Source organism: Anoplopoma fimbria, chromosome 4 (assembly GCF_027596085.1).
Source record: "Anoplopoma fimbria isolate UVic2021 breed Golden Eagle Sablefish chromosome 4, Afim_UVic_2022, whole genome shotgun sequence".
Taxonomy (NCBI): domain Eukaryota; kingdom Metazoa; phylum Chordata; class Actinopteri; order Perciformes; family Anoplopomatidae; genus Anoplopoma; species Anoplopoma fimbria.
Window position 1 is genome coordinate 3,777,319 of NC_072452.1, and position 19,963 is coordinate 3,797,281.

General features: G+C 41.2%; 1 protein-coding gene across 1 annotated transcript; it reads left to right on the plus strand.

Annotated features, from left to right (window-relative positions):
* Positions 1–443: 443 nt before the first annotated feature.
* On the plus strand, positions 444–19,442 carry trappc11 (trafficking protein particle complex subunit 11). The gene is made up of 30 exons (XM_054597729.1): positions 444–826; positions 2,163–2,391; positions 2,657–2,826; positions 4,002–4,072; positions 4,376–4,490; positions 4,832–4,931; positions 5,058–5,131; positions 5,577–5,673; positions 6,208–6,341; positions 6,851–6,992; positions 7,959–8,052; positions 8,225–8,304; positions 8,521–8,599; positions 9,706–9,760; positions 10,054–10,199; positions 10,898–10,959; positions 11,142–11,274; positions 11,666–11,796; positions 12,330–12,455; positions 12,568–12,761; positions 12,911–13,059; positions 13,222–13,343; positions 14,642–14,761; positions 14,897–14,962; positions 15,278–15,434; positions 15,647–15,758; positions 16,814–16,905; positions 17,064–17,197; positions 18,771–18,938; positions 19,039–19,442. The coding sequence occupies exons 2-30, from the start codon at positions 2,185–2,187 to the stop codon at positions 19,081–19,083; spliced, it is 3,375 nt and encodes a 1,124-aa protein (XP_054453704.1). The 5' UTR covers positions 444–826; positions 2,163–2,184; the 3' UTR covers positions 19,084–19,442.
* Positions 19,443–19,963: the final 521 nt, after the last annotated feature.

The following is a 19,963-nucleotide window of genomic DNA, read 5'->3' on the forward strand; positions in this document are numbered from 1 at the left end:
GTTTGAATTAAGATGATGACAGGTTGCTTTGGATATTTTGAGGATGCTTTATGAAGAGACAGGATTATCTGTATTACTCTAGCTATAGTTATCATCATCATTATTGGTATTTTATCTTATATTTGCTTACTATATTTTACCATTATCACTTGATTTTATTTATTTCATTATTTTGTTTGTTTGTTTGTTTGTTTATTTGATTGTCACTTGTTATTTCATTTTGTTTCTTGCTGGCTGGTCTGTCAAAGCACTTTGTAAACCTTGTTTTTAAAAGGTGCTATATAAATAAAGTTATTATTATTATTATTATTATTATTATTATTATTATTATTATAATTAAATTGTCCTTATCTGCTTTTCTTACTTTGAAAAAAAAGGAAGTATGTATTCGCAAAGCGTTTTTAGATGACGTGAGTGTTTTATTTTGAAAGGTCGAACCGGAGGTGGTTGTACTTCCGCCTCTGGGAGCTAACGAGCTAACGAGCTAACTGGTTTGTTGTGGCTCCGGTAGCAGCTGTCAGACGAGCCGCTCGTCGCTCCGTCGACGTCGACACACCGGGGGACGGTGACCGTGTGAGCGTGTCCGGGCCGCCGGAGCTCAACGGGCCTCCAGTTAAGAGCTGCGTTGTCGGATCCGCAGCCTCGCCCACCGGACCGGCGGCAACAAGCTGCTAGCTGCTAGCTGAGCTAACGCTAGCTGCTAGCTGAGCTAACGCTAGCCTCGGTAGAGACGCACGGCCGGTTTAGTGCAGCCTTACTGAGCCTCTCGTACCGAGCCGACCGTCCCTAACGATGCTGCCCGTGCAGGTGAAGTGACGCAGCTGAGGTACGTCGTCGTCGTTGTTGTTGTTGTTTAGTGTCACGTCATCCATTGTAGCAGAGTCAGTCCTCTCACTTCCGCTTTCGTCTTAACGGACCTCCAGCACCGTGATGTCATCCGCCTGAGAGTGTAGCTGAGGGTCAGTGCTTCTACGAGTGATACGATGACTCAGTGGAGCTTCAGTCTCTGGTGGCCCTTAACGTCACGTCACGTCACTGGTGGCCCTTAACTTCACGTCACTGGTGGCCCTGAACGTCACGTCACTGGTGGCCCTGAACGCCACTGGTGGCCCTTAACGCCAGTGGTGACCCTGAACGTCATTTGTGGCCCTTAACGGCACGTCACTGGTGGCCCTTAACGTCACGTCACTGGTGGCCCTTAACGTCGCTGGTGGCCCTTAACGTCACTGGTGGCCCTTAACTTCACGCCACTGGTGGCCCTTAACGCCACTGGTGGCCCTTAACGTCACGTCACTGGTGGCCCTTAACGTCACTGGTGGCCCTTAACTTCACGCCACTGGTGGCCCTGAACGTCACGTCGCTGGTGGCCCTTAACGTCGCTGGTGGCCCTTAACGTCACTGGTGGCCCTGAAACGTCACATCACTGGTGACCCTGAACGTCACGTCATTTGTGGCCCTTAACGTCACGTCACTGGTGGCCCTGAACGTCACGTCATTTGTGGCCCTTAACGTCACTGGTGGCCCTGAACGTCACTGGACGTCGCTGGTGGCCCTGTCACGTCACTGGTGGCCCTTAACGTCACTGGTGGCCCTTAACGTCACGTCACGTCACTGGTGGCCCTTAACGTCACTGGTGGCCCTTAACGTCACTGGTGGCCCTTAACGTCACTGGTGGCCCTTAACGTCACTGGTGGCCCTTAACGTCACTGGTGGCCCTAAACGTCGCTGGTGGCCCTTAACATCACTGGTGGCCCTTAACGTCACTAGTGGCCCTTAACGTCACTGGTGGCCCTTGACTTCACGTCACTGGTGGCCCTTAACGTCACTAGTGGCCCTTAACGTCACTGACCCATCTCTACTCTGTGGTAACTACGTCTTGTGACCTGCAGGTTTAAATCCATAAAGGATGTTTGTTCATGTCTGGTGGTTTGATGGGGATTATTTGTTGAAACATCTTAATGATGAATCCCATAAACAAACACCATGTACAGATTGGCCGCAAACAGAAACTCAATAGCATATTAATAGAACATCTCTAACCATTATTGCTGATTTCAGATACATTATAACCTCTATGTATTTTGTATAGTGAGAGAATCCAACAAAAATGTGTTTCCCTAAACGATGACTCCATTGCATTGATGTCGCTCTGTCCCATTCAGGTGTTTCCATTGTTAAACCAACATGATGGCAGGTTCCCAGTGGGAGCTTCCTCCAGAGCTATGTTGTCGGCCCATGGCCTTTGTGGCTCTAACTGGTCTGGATGTGGTGTACAACGCCGTGCATCGGGCTATTTGGGATGCCTTCTGCGCCAACCGGCGAGCTGACAGAGTTCCTATCTCCTTCAAAGTCCTTCCAGGAGACCACGAATACCCCAAATGTCGCACAAAGGTGAGCAGTCGATAGAGAGATGTAGAAGTCCATCAACAATCAAGACTGTATGCTGTCCCAACAAGCCCAACCTGTGAGATGGAATTGGAAAACAGTTTCAGTTTTCATTTACTCACTTGCAAATGACTGCATCAGTGCTACGATGTGGAAAAACATCATATCACGAGAAGAGTTGTTGAGTCTTCACGTGAGATCAGTTATGCAGTCAATGAAGTATGTATACTATGTCATCTAAACGGTTTATTCTCTCTGTGCGCCTGTCTAGCGGACGTCCTATGAGTGGTACATCCCTAAAGGCATCCTGAAGACGGGTTGGATGAATAAACATCTCAACCTGGTACCAGCTCTGGTTGTTCTATTCTACGAACTGGACTGGGACGACCCTCAGTGGAAAGAGAAGCAATCTGAATGTGCAACTAAGGTGGAGATTGTCAGGTAGGAGTTCACGTTATTAGCCTTCAGAAAGGGTTTTATTTGGTTTCAGGTTTCTGTTTGATCAGGCTTGATTTGGTCCATTTGAACTGTTTTATGTACTCCGTATGTGGGGGGTTGTTTTGCTGGTTCATCAGATACAACTTGTCAAGGACTTTCAGCATTTGTTTTCAACTTCCATCATCCATTTCCATTTATTATTACAGTTACAAAAAAGTGCAACGTAACGCTAAATAAATGCTATTTCATGCAACTCTGCCAGAAGAGTTGCATTGCATCGTTTAAATTGTTTCTTTTTTCCCATTTTTCATCAACTTTTGAAGTCAAGGCATTTCTGACAGCTGCCATACCTGGAATAAACAGGAAAAGCATTTGGACTAGACTGGGCTTCATATAACTGACACTATCCAGCAGATCAGCTTTTGACATCCCTTTATGCTGCACAAGAAACACAAAACAAAAACAGTATCGCTATCCTGTAGTGCAGTTTTTGACTTTGCATCAGGAGGAATGTAAACAGCAGCAGCAGAAAATATTGTGAATTATCAAGGCAAATAATACGGCCAGTATTTTAACATTAAGAATTGCACATCAGGGAAACATTGCATTATTGATCCAAACACAGAGTCCACCTCCCCCTCGTCCCACTGGGGTCCTGCGTTCTATCGGTGCAGAAAACGCTGAACCGGGATGCTTGATTGGAGCCATGTCGTTACAAGTTGAAGGCACAACAGTCTCCGATCTCCCATTGCTGGGCCAGCTAGAGTCGTATTTCATCCATTCCACTTTCCTGCGACTGCCAGGAGCTGGCTGGGTAGTGGAACTTGTACAGCTTAGCTCTTCTGCTGGATATCTTCTCTCTCTCTCCTTGTGGCAATCACCCCCCCTCTGTGCCGTTTTGTGCAGCTGGTCTGGCTGGATAGTTGGACGATGCCGCAGGGGTGATTGTCTCGAGGCCCCCCTACATTTACTCCAGTCCACGCGCTTCCTTTTCTGTTGATGATAAGTGTATGTCTGTCATAGCCTCGTCCATACGTGCTATACTAACAGAGGTTAAAAGACAACAAATTGAAACGAAAATAAAAACAAGTTTTATTGAAGCTACTGGCTGCTGCATCTCCATGCGCCACCAACTCCAGACTTTCTGCTCCAGTCACATGTGCTATATTTGTGTTTAGGACCAGTCTTCAGGGCAGGAACACCAAGGTGGCTGTGGTTCTAATCCAGAAGAAAACTCCTCTACCACCCGGTAAAGTTCTCTACTGAATCATATTTAAGTTATGCATGTGTCACATCTCTTTTAATGTGTATCTTCACTATATTCTTGACTCTCTTGTCCCGCTTGCACTGGAAAACCTAAAGAAAAACATCTAAGCAGTTTTCTAATTATCTAAATATTCTGTAAAACTAAAAAATCGTTTTGAACGGTAAACAAAAGTAGCGTTAGACATTAGGCAGCAACTTTAAACTGTTAACTCAACCTAAGCCAAGTGCTGTCTGTTTCCAGTTTCTTGTTCCTGCCTCATCATCACTTCTTTTCTTGTTTGTACAGGAGAGGACCTGGTGGCATCAGAGAGAGCAGCAACTCTGTGTAATGCCTGCGATCTGTCTGGCAAGAGTCTCTTCGTACTGCCTCACACCGACCACTTAGTGGGCTACATTATAAGGTAATTCATTCACTAATGCCATGTAGATACAAATGTTATTATACAAATAGATTTAGATAGATATTTAGCAATTTAATAACTAATTGTCCAAATGACATTGGCCATTTGGCATGCGTTTTTATTACATGAGGTATTTAGTCTGATATTAATTGATATGCTTTATTTACACTTACACATAGTGGGAAATGCATTCTTATTCACATTGTGCTATTGACCGCTATTTCAATGTGGTGCAGTCTTCCCACTGAAACAAATGCATGTCAAACATGTGCAGCAAATAAACACCTGGAAATGTCTTCCAAACATTGCGTGTTGATTTAACCTAATTGGTGATTATGTAGGTTGGAGAATGCTTTCTACGAACATGCCCAGACTTACTATTACACCGAGATCCGACGAGTCAAATCCCATAAAGAGTTCCTCAACAAGACAACACATCAGGTAGGAAGGCGCGCACGCATCCACATCCACACACACACACACACACTTAATCGCACATACTTTTAAATGCCCTGTCCTCACGCTGTCTTCTTCCTCTCCTCTTCTTCATCTCTCTAATGTTCCTAGCTGCTGTTTGTCAGACACCAGTTTAAAATTGCCTTCTTCAGTGAGCTGAAACAGGACACCCAGAATGCTCTCAAGTAAGTCTGAACCTATAGACTCATAATGGAAACGATGATATTCTGTTGTTTCTTGTCAGCTCCTTGCAGGACTTATATTTTCAGCTGTAGTGTTTTCTATCAGCAGATTGAAGTAAACAAATAGCGTAAGATCTCCTGGTAATAAGGATGTTGTTGTTGCTTATTAACTATTGTCATGTTTAGAGGAGACCAACCACTGTTCAGAGTTTCTTAAAGAGCAGCAGACACCTACGTAATGCTGTGCCATGAAATTGAATCTTCTTATGTAATGCTTTTCCTGTATCACAAATTTAGTTTTTTTCTTGTTTTGTAACTTTCTTGTTTTGTAAAAAGAATCGTATCGGTGGCTTCTTACTTAAGCATTCCATTTTTAAGTATAGACACATGTAGACCTATATGTTGTATTCTAGCCGTTTCTCTTATTTAACTTTGTATGTGTCCGTAGGTACTACAGAACTGCATACAGTCTCGTTCATGAGCTCAGGGCCCACGAGACCAACATGTTGGAGATCAAAACTATGGCAGGATTCATCAACTATAAGGTACACTTCCGTCTGTCTGTTTGTAGTTTTGAAAAAACTGATCACAATCCAGTGACAAGATATCTAAGAAAGAGTAGGCGCCATGCTTGTCAGCCAGAAGTTTACACCGATGAGATCCTGAGTAACTCTGTTTTCAGTGACATGCAAAAAACATCCGGGGATTTGAATGACAAAATTGGATTTAACTAAGGGGGCTTCTCAACTAAGATTCAAATCCTTAGCGTTTAAGGGATAGTTCCGATTCTTGAAATGGGGTTGTAAGAGGTATCTAAAAAAAGTCAGTGTATAACCTACAGTATATAAAGGTTGGCATGCCCCCAGTTTGGAGAAACAGAGAGGAGTACCATCATGGGCGCAAAGCAATGTACTGTTACAGGCCAGGGAAGAATCAATGTCGGTTTAAGTGTATTTTTAATTTAGAAAATGTTCAATACTTCACCTCGCTGTGGAACTGTAAGAAAGTTCTGTCATTTCTCTCTCTCTCTCTCTCTCTGACTTCCTTAATGTCTATCTTCTCTTTTGTTCTCTTTTTAGATCTGTCGTCTGTGTTTCCAGCACAACACTCCTCTAGATGCTATCGCCCAGTTTAGGAAGCACATTGACCTGTGTAAGAAGAAGATCGGCAGTGCTGAGCTGGCGTTTGAGCACGCTGCATGGATGTCTAAACAGTAAGATACACACTATTTATCACACCGTGTGTATTAAAACGTATTTACAAATACATACTGTATCCATATTAGAAATGATAGAAATAAATAGAAAAGTCAATTAATTAGGTCTTTATTTACTTGGCAGCGTGACTGAAAAATGTACTTTGATTGCTAGAACAACTGGAGTTGCCGGAGCTACTGACCGCTCACCTCCCAGCCTATTATTCTCCTAGTGACAGGGAGGGAGGCGGAGGGACTTACCCAGCTAGTTCCTGTTTCATTTGTTGACTCATAAACTCTAAGTTATTCAAATTTGGTGCTCCATATTGCTTTTTTCCAACTACTGTAGCTGTCATAGGGACTCTAAGTATAAAAAACTTTTGCAAGGGAAAAGTATGAAAAGTTTGAAAAGTATTTATCTTTTCAATTTTTTGATCCAGCTATCAGTCATTTTGTACTGGGGACTTTTCCTTATGCCTGATGAAGGCAGACTACATCTACTGTATAATGTCCTTGCTTCCTGACAGGTTCCAGTCGTTTGGTGAGCTGTTTGATGAAGCGATAAAGTTGGGTCTGACAGCCATCCAGACCCAGAACCCTGGTTTCTACTACCAACAAGCTGCCTGTTACAGCCAGGACAGGAAACAACAGGCACAGCAGCTTTGTCAGGTGATAGCTGATGTTACTACCTCTCTAAGGACCATGTCGGAAATCAAAGGGGTTTATACCTGATGCAAACAGCCAGCTGTCATAGAGAGGGGCAGACACCATAATGTTAAAATACAATCTCTCCTGGAAGACATTCATAGTGTTGCACGTGGTTGTTAACATAAAGAGTACCAGTGGCCCTATTATGATTTTCCACTTTTTCCCTCTTCTTTAGTGTGTTATATATATTTTTGTACATGTAAAAGGTCCGTAGAGTGTAAAACCTGAAGGCCACGCCTAAAAGGAGTTACCCTCCCCCTCAGAATCACTGCTCCTGAGCTCCTGAAACGGCTCCATTGAATTCTGTCATTAACTTCCGTAACTTTATGAGGTCACAATTTTACGGAAGTCGCGTAAAATTCTCTGTTTAGTTTGGCCCTCAAACAACAAAACAGAGAGACGATGTTGAAGCTCACAGCTACCATTGTGTAGTGGTTATGAAAGCAGTCTTTCACACAGGAGGCCCGGGTTCGAAACACATCGTGACCAGTTTGACATTTGTCATGCTCCGGAGGAAGAGTTTTTTGAAACGTTAAACATTGACCAATCACAACAGAGCGGGCTAGCTGACCAATCAGAGCAGACTTTGCTTTCTGGAGGGAGGAGCAGGCTCTACAACGGAGCGTTTCAGAGAGAGGGTGAGAAGAGGTGCTGCAGGACAGCCAGGATGAGAAAAACAAGGACGATTATGGGCATTAACGCATGTAAACATGTTGTAGCTGTAACTTGAGATAAAAATATGCACCCGTAAAATAGCATAATAGGGCCTGTTTTAGATCAAATCTTCATAAATTAAGTTGCAAAAAAAGAAAGCCAATAACATTCACCACCTTTTAACCAGAATGAATAACAGTTTCTATGAAGAAGCCTGTATTCACTATCATTCCAGTGAATGGTTTAATTTGATTGGTTGGTTGGTTGTTCTAGGCTGGAGCAGCTTACCCCTCTCCCGAACCAGGGGACACCCAGACTGGGGGACTGGACTTCTATGGCCAGAGACCATGGAGACAAGGACACCAAAGTATGTTCTCACACACAGTTAGTCGAATGTCGAATTATAAAAGTGTTGGATGACAAAAAATGTTTGCATTGCAGCATGACAGCCCAGTCCATTAATGCGTCTAAATGAAGTGTATCTGACAGTGTTAGGCATGTATGTGTATATCATGACTTCTGGATTGCTGTATTTCCAGGTATTGATCCTCCGGATGCAGAGAAGGAGAAGACGGGGATTCTGGCCCTGCAGATAAAAGAGAGAGATGTGGCACATTCTGTAAGAATGGTCAAATTGTAGCTCACTGTTTCATTGTCCCATAGCTTTAAGGCAGCAGTAATACATCTCAGAAACACTAGTTCTATCATTTATATGTGATAATAGCATCTTTCAACTTATTCCAATAGTGTCTGTTTGTAGAAAAGAAGACAATCCCATATTAAAAAGTTGTACTGCTGTACTGGAAAATGCCTCTCTCTGTCTCTGCCCCAACAGGAGCTGATAATAGCACTTCTCAGTAATGCTGTTGCCCAGTTTAAGAAGTACAAATGCCCTCGAATGAAGAGTCACCTCAGTGAGTATCATTGGCTCTTTTAATATCCACAGGTCCTTTAATGCCTCCAGTGGCTCTGTAGGGGGTTCCAAAGAATGCTACAGCAAAATGTATTATTATTAAAGGCACTACATGTTATTCATCTGGTAACTGCTGTTTATATTTTGTAGTGATTTTTGATTATTGATGCATTCTCTTTTTCCAGCCTTTTACATGTAGACGTTAACACATGCACTGTTCAGGTAGACTTTTTTTGAGGCTTTGGTGTACCACGTAGGATATGAAAATTGTCAATGTTATGTGACCACCTAGTGAAGTGAGTCATCAAAGCATCCTTCAGATCAGTTACATCACTGAACGCTACGTTGTTCTATGCGCTGAGTAAGGTAAGACTCCGAGTTGTAAATTTCAGGTCTGCACTTGGACAAGTTATTTATGAGACGTGACTTGAGAGAGACAAGGATCTTCTGGTTTACTTGACATTGATATCTGCTGGAATAGCTATATGTGGCCTTATGTCATATGAAGACACAAGCAAGCTTCTTTCAGAAATGTAAACCTTTTAAATGCTTGTTTGTTAACACAATTCCACTGTTGCTTTTGTGAACAAATAAAATGTTCTGTTTGTCATTAAGATTAGCAACAACCTTGATTTTGATGCATTGCATCAAACACTGCAGTGCTCCATAATACAGCATAAATAACTCTTGTGGAAACCAGGAAAATGGCATGTATGTTCCCCATAAAAATGTCTCAATCTGCTAGAAAATAGTTAAAACTACAATCTTCAAACCAGTGCTATAGTTTGAAAGCCAGATACAATACAATGCATGATTTTATGCCAAATGGCCTTGGAATCATAAATTGTTGTTTGAATGGGTTTCAATGGGCACATTTTTGTCCTTAAAAGTCTGGGTGTCTGTATTTTGAACTTAACATTTTTGAAAAAAGAACAAACAAAACAAAAACAATACTCATCATGCCAAAATATATTACATATGCATTAACACAGCCATAATGGTAAAAATAAATAAAAAGTGTCCCTAGTGATGCACAAGGGTTATGCTTTACCTTTTGTGTTTAACTTTGTGATAAACAATATTTGTCTCATTTTGTGTCCCTTGCAGTGGTGCAGATGGGACAGGAATACTACCATGCGAAAGACTACACCAAAGCCCTCAAGTGAGTCATAACACATGCCAGCAGTTTGTCATTCATTTTATTTTACTATGGTACATTGTTTAAGATAATTCCACTCAGTGACTTTCAAGACAATGTTCCAAGTGATACTACACGCAAAGTATCAACCATGCATGGTCATTAGACATGTTAGTCATGAAAAAGAAAAATGCACACTTTTTGTATTCGGGTTAGTATATTCAAAATAATGAATATATACCCTCAGTGTAGAAACTGCACTTTTCACATCTGGAGTTACAGTGAGATTGTTTCCTTGATCTGTGTTTTTGCATCAGGCTGTTGGACTATGTGATGTGTGACTATCGCACAGAGCGATGGTGGGGCCTCCTGACCGCCATTTTGACCACCGCTCTGCGCTGTGCTTATCTGATGGCCAGTGTTAAAGACTACATCATATACTGCGTGGAGCTGCTGGGCAGAGGTAAGCAAGAAGGCTATACTGAGCGATTATAAGCAAAGCAGTGTTGTTTACCTCTTTTTTTTTTTTATCGATCATACAAACTGTCCATTTGACTTCAATTTGATAGATTTCTGTGTGTTTTGGGGAGATTCCCATAGTCACAGGCCTTTCTTACCTGACCAGTGTTATGTGTTATGTTTTTGGCAGAAAAGTATAGCATTAAGTGCAAACAATATGGCTTCAAATTACAATGAAATGTCTGTTGGACACAACAATGATTCATAATAATGTTTCTATTGATGGTTTACGCTATTTTTCTCAAAAATGAGACCACTCATATGTCATATGTGACATTAACTAGTTGGACCTGACACTAAAACACATAAGAACAATTACCAAGTAGAACAAGTAAACAAGAAAACACAACAAGTAAGTGGTCCTGTAAAAATTGTGATTGTTTAATTTGGTAATTGAAAGAACCTGTTCTTTGTCGTGGTTGTTGGCCAAATGCTACTTCCTGTCTTTTCCTTACCTGAAAAAGTCTAAAGGGTTCAGCCCACAGGTTGAGTACTTATGTGTGACGGATCTGCCATGTGATTTTCCTAAGTTGATATTCCAAGATTTATAAAGAAATAACGCATTCAACTTTACCACAAAACCAATCAGTTATAAAAAATAAGTGGTAGAAGAGGTAATTGTTTCGTCATCTTGTCTTCTAGCTTCAACCTTGAAGGAGGAACAAAAGTTGAGGATTGAGAAGAATCTCATCAAACTCCTGATGGTGAGTAGAAGAATAGTAGCCGCTCAGCAAATCAAATAGCCATCCAGGGGATTCAGGCAATATCAGAGAACTAACATGGCACTAAGCCATGACAGAATGATACTCTTTATATGCAATAAATGTAGGCTTCATTTGAAATTTGATTTAATTCCTACATACTTGAATTGTCTTTCTTTTTTCAGAACGAGGTCCCTGATGCCGAGCCGGAGTGTGATCCATCCTCTGACGGAGCAGCCAGGTCGCTGTGGAGCGACCGCATGGCTTTTGCTGGATCAAATGAGCTCACTATAGAAGTGCAGGACTACATCCCATTCAGTGAGTAATACACACTCACTCAAAGTCAACCTTTTGCTCAAAGTAAGTGTTCACACATAAAAAAAAAAACAATATTTTACTCTCATTAATGTTCATCATGTACATGAAGAGTAATGCTCCAAGTTCTTTCAGTAAGAAGAGAGAAAAGATATTGGGTTTAAGAAAAATATAATGTCATATCGCAAGCAATTGGATGTTTTTTTTCTTTCTTTTTGGGCAACTGAAAAGAAGGCCTACTCAAGCATTCAAAGATTCAAGCAAGAGACTCAAAATTCATCCCCTAAAGCAATGTTCTGTGTGGCACACTAGTACAAGCACTGAGTACTCTAATATGCCTTATATTTCTAAGAGTATATGAGGATGTTTCCACTCTCTCTCTCTTTGACTCCAGTTCAGTGCAAGGCCAGGTTCCATTCTCCAAGTTTCCATGTAGACCAGCCCATCCAACTCCAGGTTTTCCTCCGAGCCGACTGTCCTCATCCTGTATCTTTCAACAAGCTGGCTGTCAGCCTCAGTAACCAGGTACTCTCCACACAAATGTAATACAAGGCAAAAAACATTCCTTTTTTCTCTAGCATCAGGCATAGGATTTTTTTTTGTTGGATTTTAACGACACAAACAAGACATAAGTAAGAACTTCAAAATATATTTTAGGTATGGATGAATCTAATACTAAATCCAACGCAATTATTGTGTTTTTGTTGGCGTTAAAGAGATGGATGGGATTTTTTGAAGAGGGTTTCATAAAGTATTTATGAAAAAGTATCATGTTCAGTGTTTTACCGACAGTAGGTGGCCGTCATGTACCCCTATGGACTAGGGCAGCAGCAAAACGTATTTTAGACACTTGAAAATGTAATATCAGTTTGAGTGTACGCTTCTAGAGAAATGAAACCAAACATGAGCATGTTCCACGTACAACACTGCAAGTGGTTACCTTACTCACAGGCCCGTTTTCTAAGCCATCTTTGAAGAATGGAAAATGTTCAAATTTTCCATACTCTTAAAATGACTAAACAATAAAGTTTCATGTGTGTGTGTGTGTGTGTGTGCAGGAGTACAACCAGTGGTGTGTGGTGGAGTCTCGAGGTCAGGAGAGTACGAGCCTTTTGCCAGGAAAAACTGAATGCCTAAACTTCAGCTTTGTAGCGAAGACAGAAGACGTTGGCAAGAAGATCGAGGTGAGGCTGCGTGTGTGCGTGTGTGTGTGTGTGTGTGTGTCTGTGTGTCTGTTACAGAATGAGATAAACAGATGCTCATTCGCTGTGTATGTTTTTGGTTCTGCCCCTCTAGATGACCGGTATTGAGCTGATGCTCGGCAGTGACAGTGGCCGCTGTGTGTTTCTGAGCTGGAGAGGGGCCGGTGGAGATGTGGCCTCTACCCAGGAAGCCTTGCAGGCTAGCAGGTCATCACGCCGATGGGGGCGGGGTGTGGAGGCTCGTCAAGAGTTGGACTGGGACAACCTGACCATGCAGCCCAGTACCATGTAAGGCTTTGTTCGGGCAAAGTACAACCCCAGTATTCCTGTAAAAGTTATTATATCATCCGTCAGTTTCTACAGTATCTGATCTTATCTCCACCGAAGTCAGCAGAAGTTTGAATTGTTTTGTATGTTTGCTCCCGTTTGTTTTTTAGGATCATTTCCAGAGTCCCAAAGATTTCTGTTCAGCTGACCCACCATCCTCCTGCACTCAACAATGAAATGTACTGCATCCACATCACTGTCCAATCACAGGAGAGGGTTGTGGCAAAGGATGTCAAACTGACAGCTGGTCTCAAGCCAGGTACGCTGAAAGTTCACACTTATAAAGTAGTGAACCATTCTTTTAATCTTTGCAGCTAAATGTTCTTTTGAAATGGGAAAACTGCTTCTGCTTCTTCAAATGTATGGCATAACATCAGTGTTTAGGTTATGGTTTTGTGTTTGTCTTGGTTGATCTGTCCAGGCCAGGATGCCAATCTGGGCCAGACCACTCATGTGACACTCGATGGCTCAAAGGTTTGTGATGACGCTGCACCTGCCCTGCTCCCTGATGTTCCTCTAGGAGACCTCGAACCAGGAGAAAAGGTACACACAAACACACACATTCAAAAAGAACCTCTATGCCTCCCTAGGGACATTTTGGGGCTTTTAATATATATTTATTGATAGTTGAGGCTGTGTTGATGCATATTTTGGAAGCTCAACCTCAGCTTCTATAATATGTCTATAGTAAACTGTCTGACCGAAATGCACTGAGATCCTTGAGGACAAAAATGTTTGAATGAAGTGTGTTTTAAATGCTCTGCTGCATGAACACATCTCCCAGATGAAACTACAGGGGTGGGCCCTGCACACACACACACACACACACACACACACACACACACACACACACACACACACACACACACACACACACACACACACACACACACACAGGCAGTCCATGTCGATGTGTGCTTGGGCAAGACACTTAACCCCAAGTTGCTCCCGTTGGCTGTGTAATCGGGGTATGATTGTTGTATGAATGGTTAGAGTCCTGATAGGTAGGTGGCACCTTGCGTGGTATCCCCTGTCATCAGTGTGTGAATGGTTGAATGATGATATGTAGAGTTAAAGCGCTTTGAGTGGTCGTAGGACTAGAAAAGCGCTATACAAACAAAAAAGAGAGTTGGCTACTCATTTACTCATTATAACACACAAAACAGGATCTGAAAGGGCAACTTCCCACGAAAAAACGTTGTGATCTATAAATCCAAACTTGACGGGAGAATGTGCACACCTCTACATAAAACTCTGTCCCATGTGTGCAAACATTTTGGAGATGGGGGGGAATTTGGCGATGCAGATGGTGAGGTGGTGAATTAAAGCAGGACTGTAGAAATGAAATGTAAGAGGCATCATTATAGGTATAACCTATCAAACTTTATTTTTTTTAAATGATATCCAGGGTGGTAGCGATCATTTTGGAAGCAATCAGTCTGATTGCCGTAAACATATAAATACTACGGCACGATAGAAACGCTTTCAGACAGAGGAATACAGGTATATTCAGTGGAATACAGTGGAACTCCCCCCCCCCCCCCCCCCAGCATTTACAAAAAAAAAAAAAAAAAAAGAGTCAATTATGGAAACAAACTTTAATTTACAACTTTGAAAATGACTGAATACTTGATAGTTATGGTCGGGACTGATGTTGGGACATCACAGCATTTCTTTTTCAAAGTGAGACACAAGGGTTAACTTTCTAGAGAAACTGATGTCACACAACCTTTTCTGCCCTGTATATTCCTCATGTATACACCTGCCTCACCGTCTCCACAGTGTAAAGTAATCATTTATATTTATAGGGTGTGTGTGTGTGTGTGTGTTTTTGCCTGCAGTTGGAGCGATGCGTTTATGTGAAGTGTGTGTCAACTGGATCAAGGGTCTTCCTGTTCCATGTGGCCTACAGCATCGACACCACAGTGGAAGGACGCCAGATTGTCTGCAAATGTCATAAGGTAGAGAAGCTCATCTGACCTGCAGACACAGCTGACCGTTAGCACAGTGTCTTCATGTTTGCTCGTCTGTGTTTCAAATATACATGCGCAGAGCTTTTTTTCCATTTGGATTACTCTCCACTTGTTGTCTTTCAGGATGAGACGGTTACCATAGAGACAGTGGTCCCATTTGAGGTGTCTGTCAAGTTTGTGTCCACCAAGGTTTGTAGCTGGTACTTTTGTTAGTTTATCAACAAAGCAGGTGTGCCAGATGGCTGCTAGTTTTCATAGTTTGCTGCCACAAAGCCTTAGGAATAGACTCTTAACGCCATTGATTATGTGTTTTGTCTTCGCTTTACAGTTTTAAACAGGCAGATAATGTATATTTTACGATATTCGATATTTTTTAGAAATGCTCTTCAGTGGAAACTGGCAGCAAAAAGCTGAGATTGTTGGTTTACAGAGTGGGCCTTGAGATTGTGGTATATGGCTGGTGAGAGTTTATGATTTTATTATTATGATAATGTTTATGATTAGTTTGAGCCACTGGACCGGGTGGCGGTGGACATACCCTTCCTGTTGATGACAGACATCCTGTCATCGTCCCCCTGGCCTCTTCTGCTGGCCTCCTCTTCTCTGCAGCTGCTCACTATGGCAACAAACACACCGCAGCTGCAGTCACAGCTACAGGAAGGTACCCCATTAGTTTTCACCATTATCTTTTTTTTTTTACATTCAAAGCTTTCAAAAAAACAAATGTAAATCGAATGACTACAACGTTGTGTGTGTGTGTGTGTGTGTGTGTGTGTGTGTGTGTGTGTGTGTGTGTGTGTGTGTGTGTGTGTGTGTGTGTGTGTGTGTGTGTGTGTGTGTGTGTGTGTGTGTGTGTTGTGTTTGTTTGATCAGTTGTTTTGCAGACAGACGAGTGTGCCAGTGAGTCTTTCTGTCTCCGATGTCCACCGCTGGCCAACGGCAATGCCACTGTAGCCACAGGACAGTACCTGATATCATGGAGGAGGTATGTACACCCACATTAACAGACATGGCAGTTTGAGAGCGGTCATCAGTGTTTTTTTCAATCGGCTTGTAACGCTCATAAAGGGAAAAGTCTGCGTCTTTTTATGTGGATGTCTAATCAGTGTTGATGGTAAACGTAGTCAATTGAGGCAACACAATCGTCAGTGTGTGTTATTTAACCCAGAAAGCAGATTTTTTTTGCAGCTGGAAAAACTGTTGTTTCTTCATCCAGCGGCGTCATTTCATGTGATAGCGATGCATTTGGATGCAAGGAATAACTAAAGGCTGCCATTTCAGCCTGGTTGTCTAGTCTGCGTCTCTGGGTAGCCAGGGGGCGTGCTCTATTTGCCACTCAAAAACAGAACTTCCTTTTTCTCTTTGCTTGTATCGCAAAATAGAATAGGCATCCCACCAAAATGTGCATATAAAAGGCTGCACTTTATAGTGTTTGGACTGACTCGGATATTCAGCCGTATTTATTTGAGTATACAGCTAAAGAAATGCAGATAGTCTGCGGCTGCATTAGCCGTGGTAAATAATATGGTGACGGGTACGACCCATGCATCAGGAGTGTCTCCATTTACATCTATAAATCAATGTGTTTATGGTTAAATGTTTACAAGAGCACAGTGGTGGAAGAAGTACTTAAGTAAAAGTAAAACGAGTGTAAAAATACTCTGTTCAGGTAAAATCAGTCAAAAGTCAAGTAAGTCAAAATCTTAAAGTTACAAAAAGGAATTTTTAACTGGTTATCAAACCGTCTCAATGTAGTACTGATGCCTCTATACGACCTACATGAGTAAACCAGACCATCAGCGGATTCCGTGCGAAACCAGATGAAATCATGCTGGTTCACAATAAAACTTTAAAATCGCAATACACACCAAATTGGCACCCATGGATATAGTAGTGACAGTATCGAATAGTGAGATAAGCATATCATGTCAATACTTCAATTGAAGACATTTACCATCAATATTGATTAGCTTTTTTTTAATTGTATTGGTTATTTGATTTGATAAAAATGTTTAACTCTGTTTTAACTCTGTCCTACAGAAAGTCCTCCAGTGCGGACAGTCCACTCATCCAAACTGCAGTCACTCTACCTCATGTCATCCTGGAGTCTGTCCCTCTTTACATCCATGCTGGTGAGTCACATGAATACACACAACACATAACCTGTAAACATTTGTAAACTCTAAAAGTGTAACTTAGTTAGATGGCACACACTATGCACACATTTTTTCCTGTTGTCAGTTGTGCTGTGTGTTTGAATTCTTTCTAAATGTCTTTCGTTTTGGTGTAGAGCTACCATCATATGGGCGAGTCAGAGAGTCTCTTTCAGTTCGCTACCACATAGAGAACAGAACCTCTCTGGTTCAGGAGGTGGAGATGGCCGTTGAACCGTCTGATGCCTTCATGTTCTCTGGACTCAAACAGGTACAACGGTGCTCACTTTTAAATCTAAATTTGGCAAACAAAGGGTGCTGTAGCTGCATTTCAGTCAGCTGGGTCAAAACTAATGAATATGTTTCCTGAATACGTTTTTGGTGACTTAACTTGAACCAAAGAAAAATTGTTACATTGATGCCTTTTTAGTTCCTGTCAGTTTAGTTTTCACACTGACTTAGTACCAAGACCAGTGTGAAAATGCTCCACTGCAAGTAAAAGCCCTTCATTCAAAACCTTACCGAAGTAAAAGTATGTCATGATTATCAGCCTGCAAAGTACTCATTGTGCAGTAAAATGTTCCCTGTCAGTGTTTTACTATTATATATGATGTTTCTGTATTATTATTATTATTATTATTATTATTATTATTATTATTATTATTATTATTATTATTATTACTGCTGCATTAATGTGTATGTTGCATTTTATTTCTTTTAACTTCTTTATATACTGTTGGATAGTTTAATCTACAGCAGTGCATCATATTCTATGAGATCATATGATTGTAAGACAGCGTATTAGGGCCATTGTAGGTAGAACACTTCCAAAATGAGCTGAGGGAAGGGGGTCATATTCTGAGGAAAAACTCAGAATTTCAAGATTATATTAAGGTCATTATGTATAACATTTCCCCATAACATTTTTTGGGATATTCTCTGAGATTAAAATGGCATATTTAAAATATAAACAGTGGGAGATTTTAAAGTTATAAATTTGTGAGAAAAACTGTGGAGTGCAAAACCGCAAAACAAAGCACTGTTTGGCCTTCACTTTGACCTTCAATGAGGTACTTTCCAAAAGATCTAGGGTAATTAAATAAGAATAATTAAAAAATGTATTTTATTATTATAGCACTCTTCATACAATACATGCAACACAAAGTGTTATACAATAAAGAAAAATTGACAAAAAAAAAAAAAAAAGATTACACTGAAATAAGTATTTTCTTATTTGTTGGGTAAAGATAGAAAACTGCCCCGTACAAACCAGCGATGAAACCAAAATGAAAAGTTGACATCATTTTAGAATAGTAAAAATTTCAACACAGTTCAGTTTGGTGATTCAAATATGGTTCAGTTCATGAAAAAACACTCTGGGCTCAGAATGTGTCTCAAATCTAGTTGCCAGTTGAGTTTTCACTGCTAATACTTGGGCATTTATTTTTATTATATAGTTAATATTTTCAATACATTTGTGAATAGCATCGCTCCCAAAAAAAAACAACTGAAAATGAACCTCTCTAAATGATTTTGGCACATTAGTGTGATTTTGGAATTTAAAAATGAAGACGACATAATTCGTTTTATATTTTATCTGTTTAATGGTCATGCACATTATGTAGGAAGTTATGCTGGACAGATTGCTCTATTTTACAAATGTATCACAGAGTCTCCTTCATTAACTTAAATTGTATCAATCAATCCTTCTCAGGCCTAATAAGGCCTCATTTGAGACGGGAGACTTATTACAGGTTTGAATTTGCTGACAGTTTTGATACTATCACTGTTGAACTATTACAAAACTGTATTCATTTATTGTGTGTGTGTGTGTGTGTGTGCAGGTACGTCTGCGTATCCTTCCGGGCTCAGAACAGCAGATGCTGTATAACTATTACCCACTGATGGCTGGTTACCAAACACTACCACAGCTCAACATCAGCCTGCCCCGCTGCCCGACCACCAACACACACACACTGAGACGCTTTCTGCCCCAACGCATCTTTGTCAAGGTAACACACTCACAAAAAATTCTTCCGCACCACTGCCTTAGCAGTCATTGCTATCTGAATGTGTAAACATATTCTGCGTTCTCTTTCCCTTTCCCCTCAGCCTCAGGGTCGACAGCTGGATGACGCCTCCATTGCTGCAGCTTGAGAAGAACACTCAAGCTGTAAACTGTAAATATGAAAACAAAGCAACATTGCGTTGGTTGTTCTAGATGTATGAATCCTCACAGATGACAATATTAACACTATTTGTTTGTTTTACATTGATCTGTTAAAACACACCAGGAAAAGCATGGGTTGACCAAACAGTAGGAGACAATTGTTTCTTTTCAGAGTCAATGTGAAGACCTGATGAAAATGACGGCTTGTGAATGAACTGATACGCTGACGTTTATTTAACAATGAAAATCATGTATGAATCGGATGTGAGCTTAGTGGTAATTTGGGTAGAGTGTAATACATGAAAATTGAATGTGATATACATTTTATTAAATTGAAGTGATCAACTATTTGTGTTCCATGTTCATGTTGTATAATGACTTTTAACAGTGTTTAAGTATGTAGTCTTTTTCCACTGGTCGTGTGACAGAATGTAAACACACTTCCTTGCGCCACAGAAATGTCAAAGGAACTTATTGCTGGAAACATGGGGAAATGGTGGTACAGTGGTTCAGGTCTTCAATCACAGATCAGTGTTTGCCTTCACACCCCTGCAAGCTTTATTGGCTGAGGGTTACACACCCACGTGAGTCCTAAAGGCTCAGAAACGTCCGGAGCACCGCAAAATAAGAAGAAAAGAGAAAACCCAAGCAGAGGGCATGACCCACCTGACACACACTTCAGTGATGATAGAGGGGGCTTATCTTTGTATGAGTTTATACATTGTTTTATTTTTAGTAAATTCCTGCATATTATACATTTAAAGCTTAGACTGCTGTGAAATAGTGAGCAGTCACACTTCGATACCAGCCTTGCCATGTTAAGGTTTGTGTAAGCTATGAGTTTTCACACAATTTGCTGTGCACAAA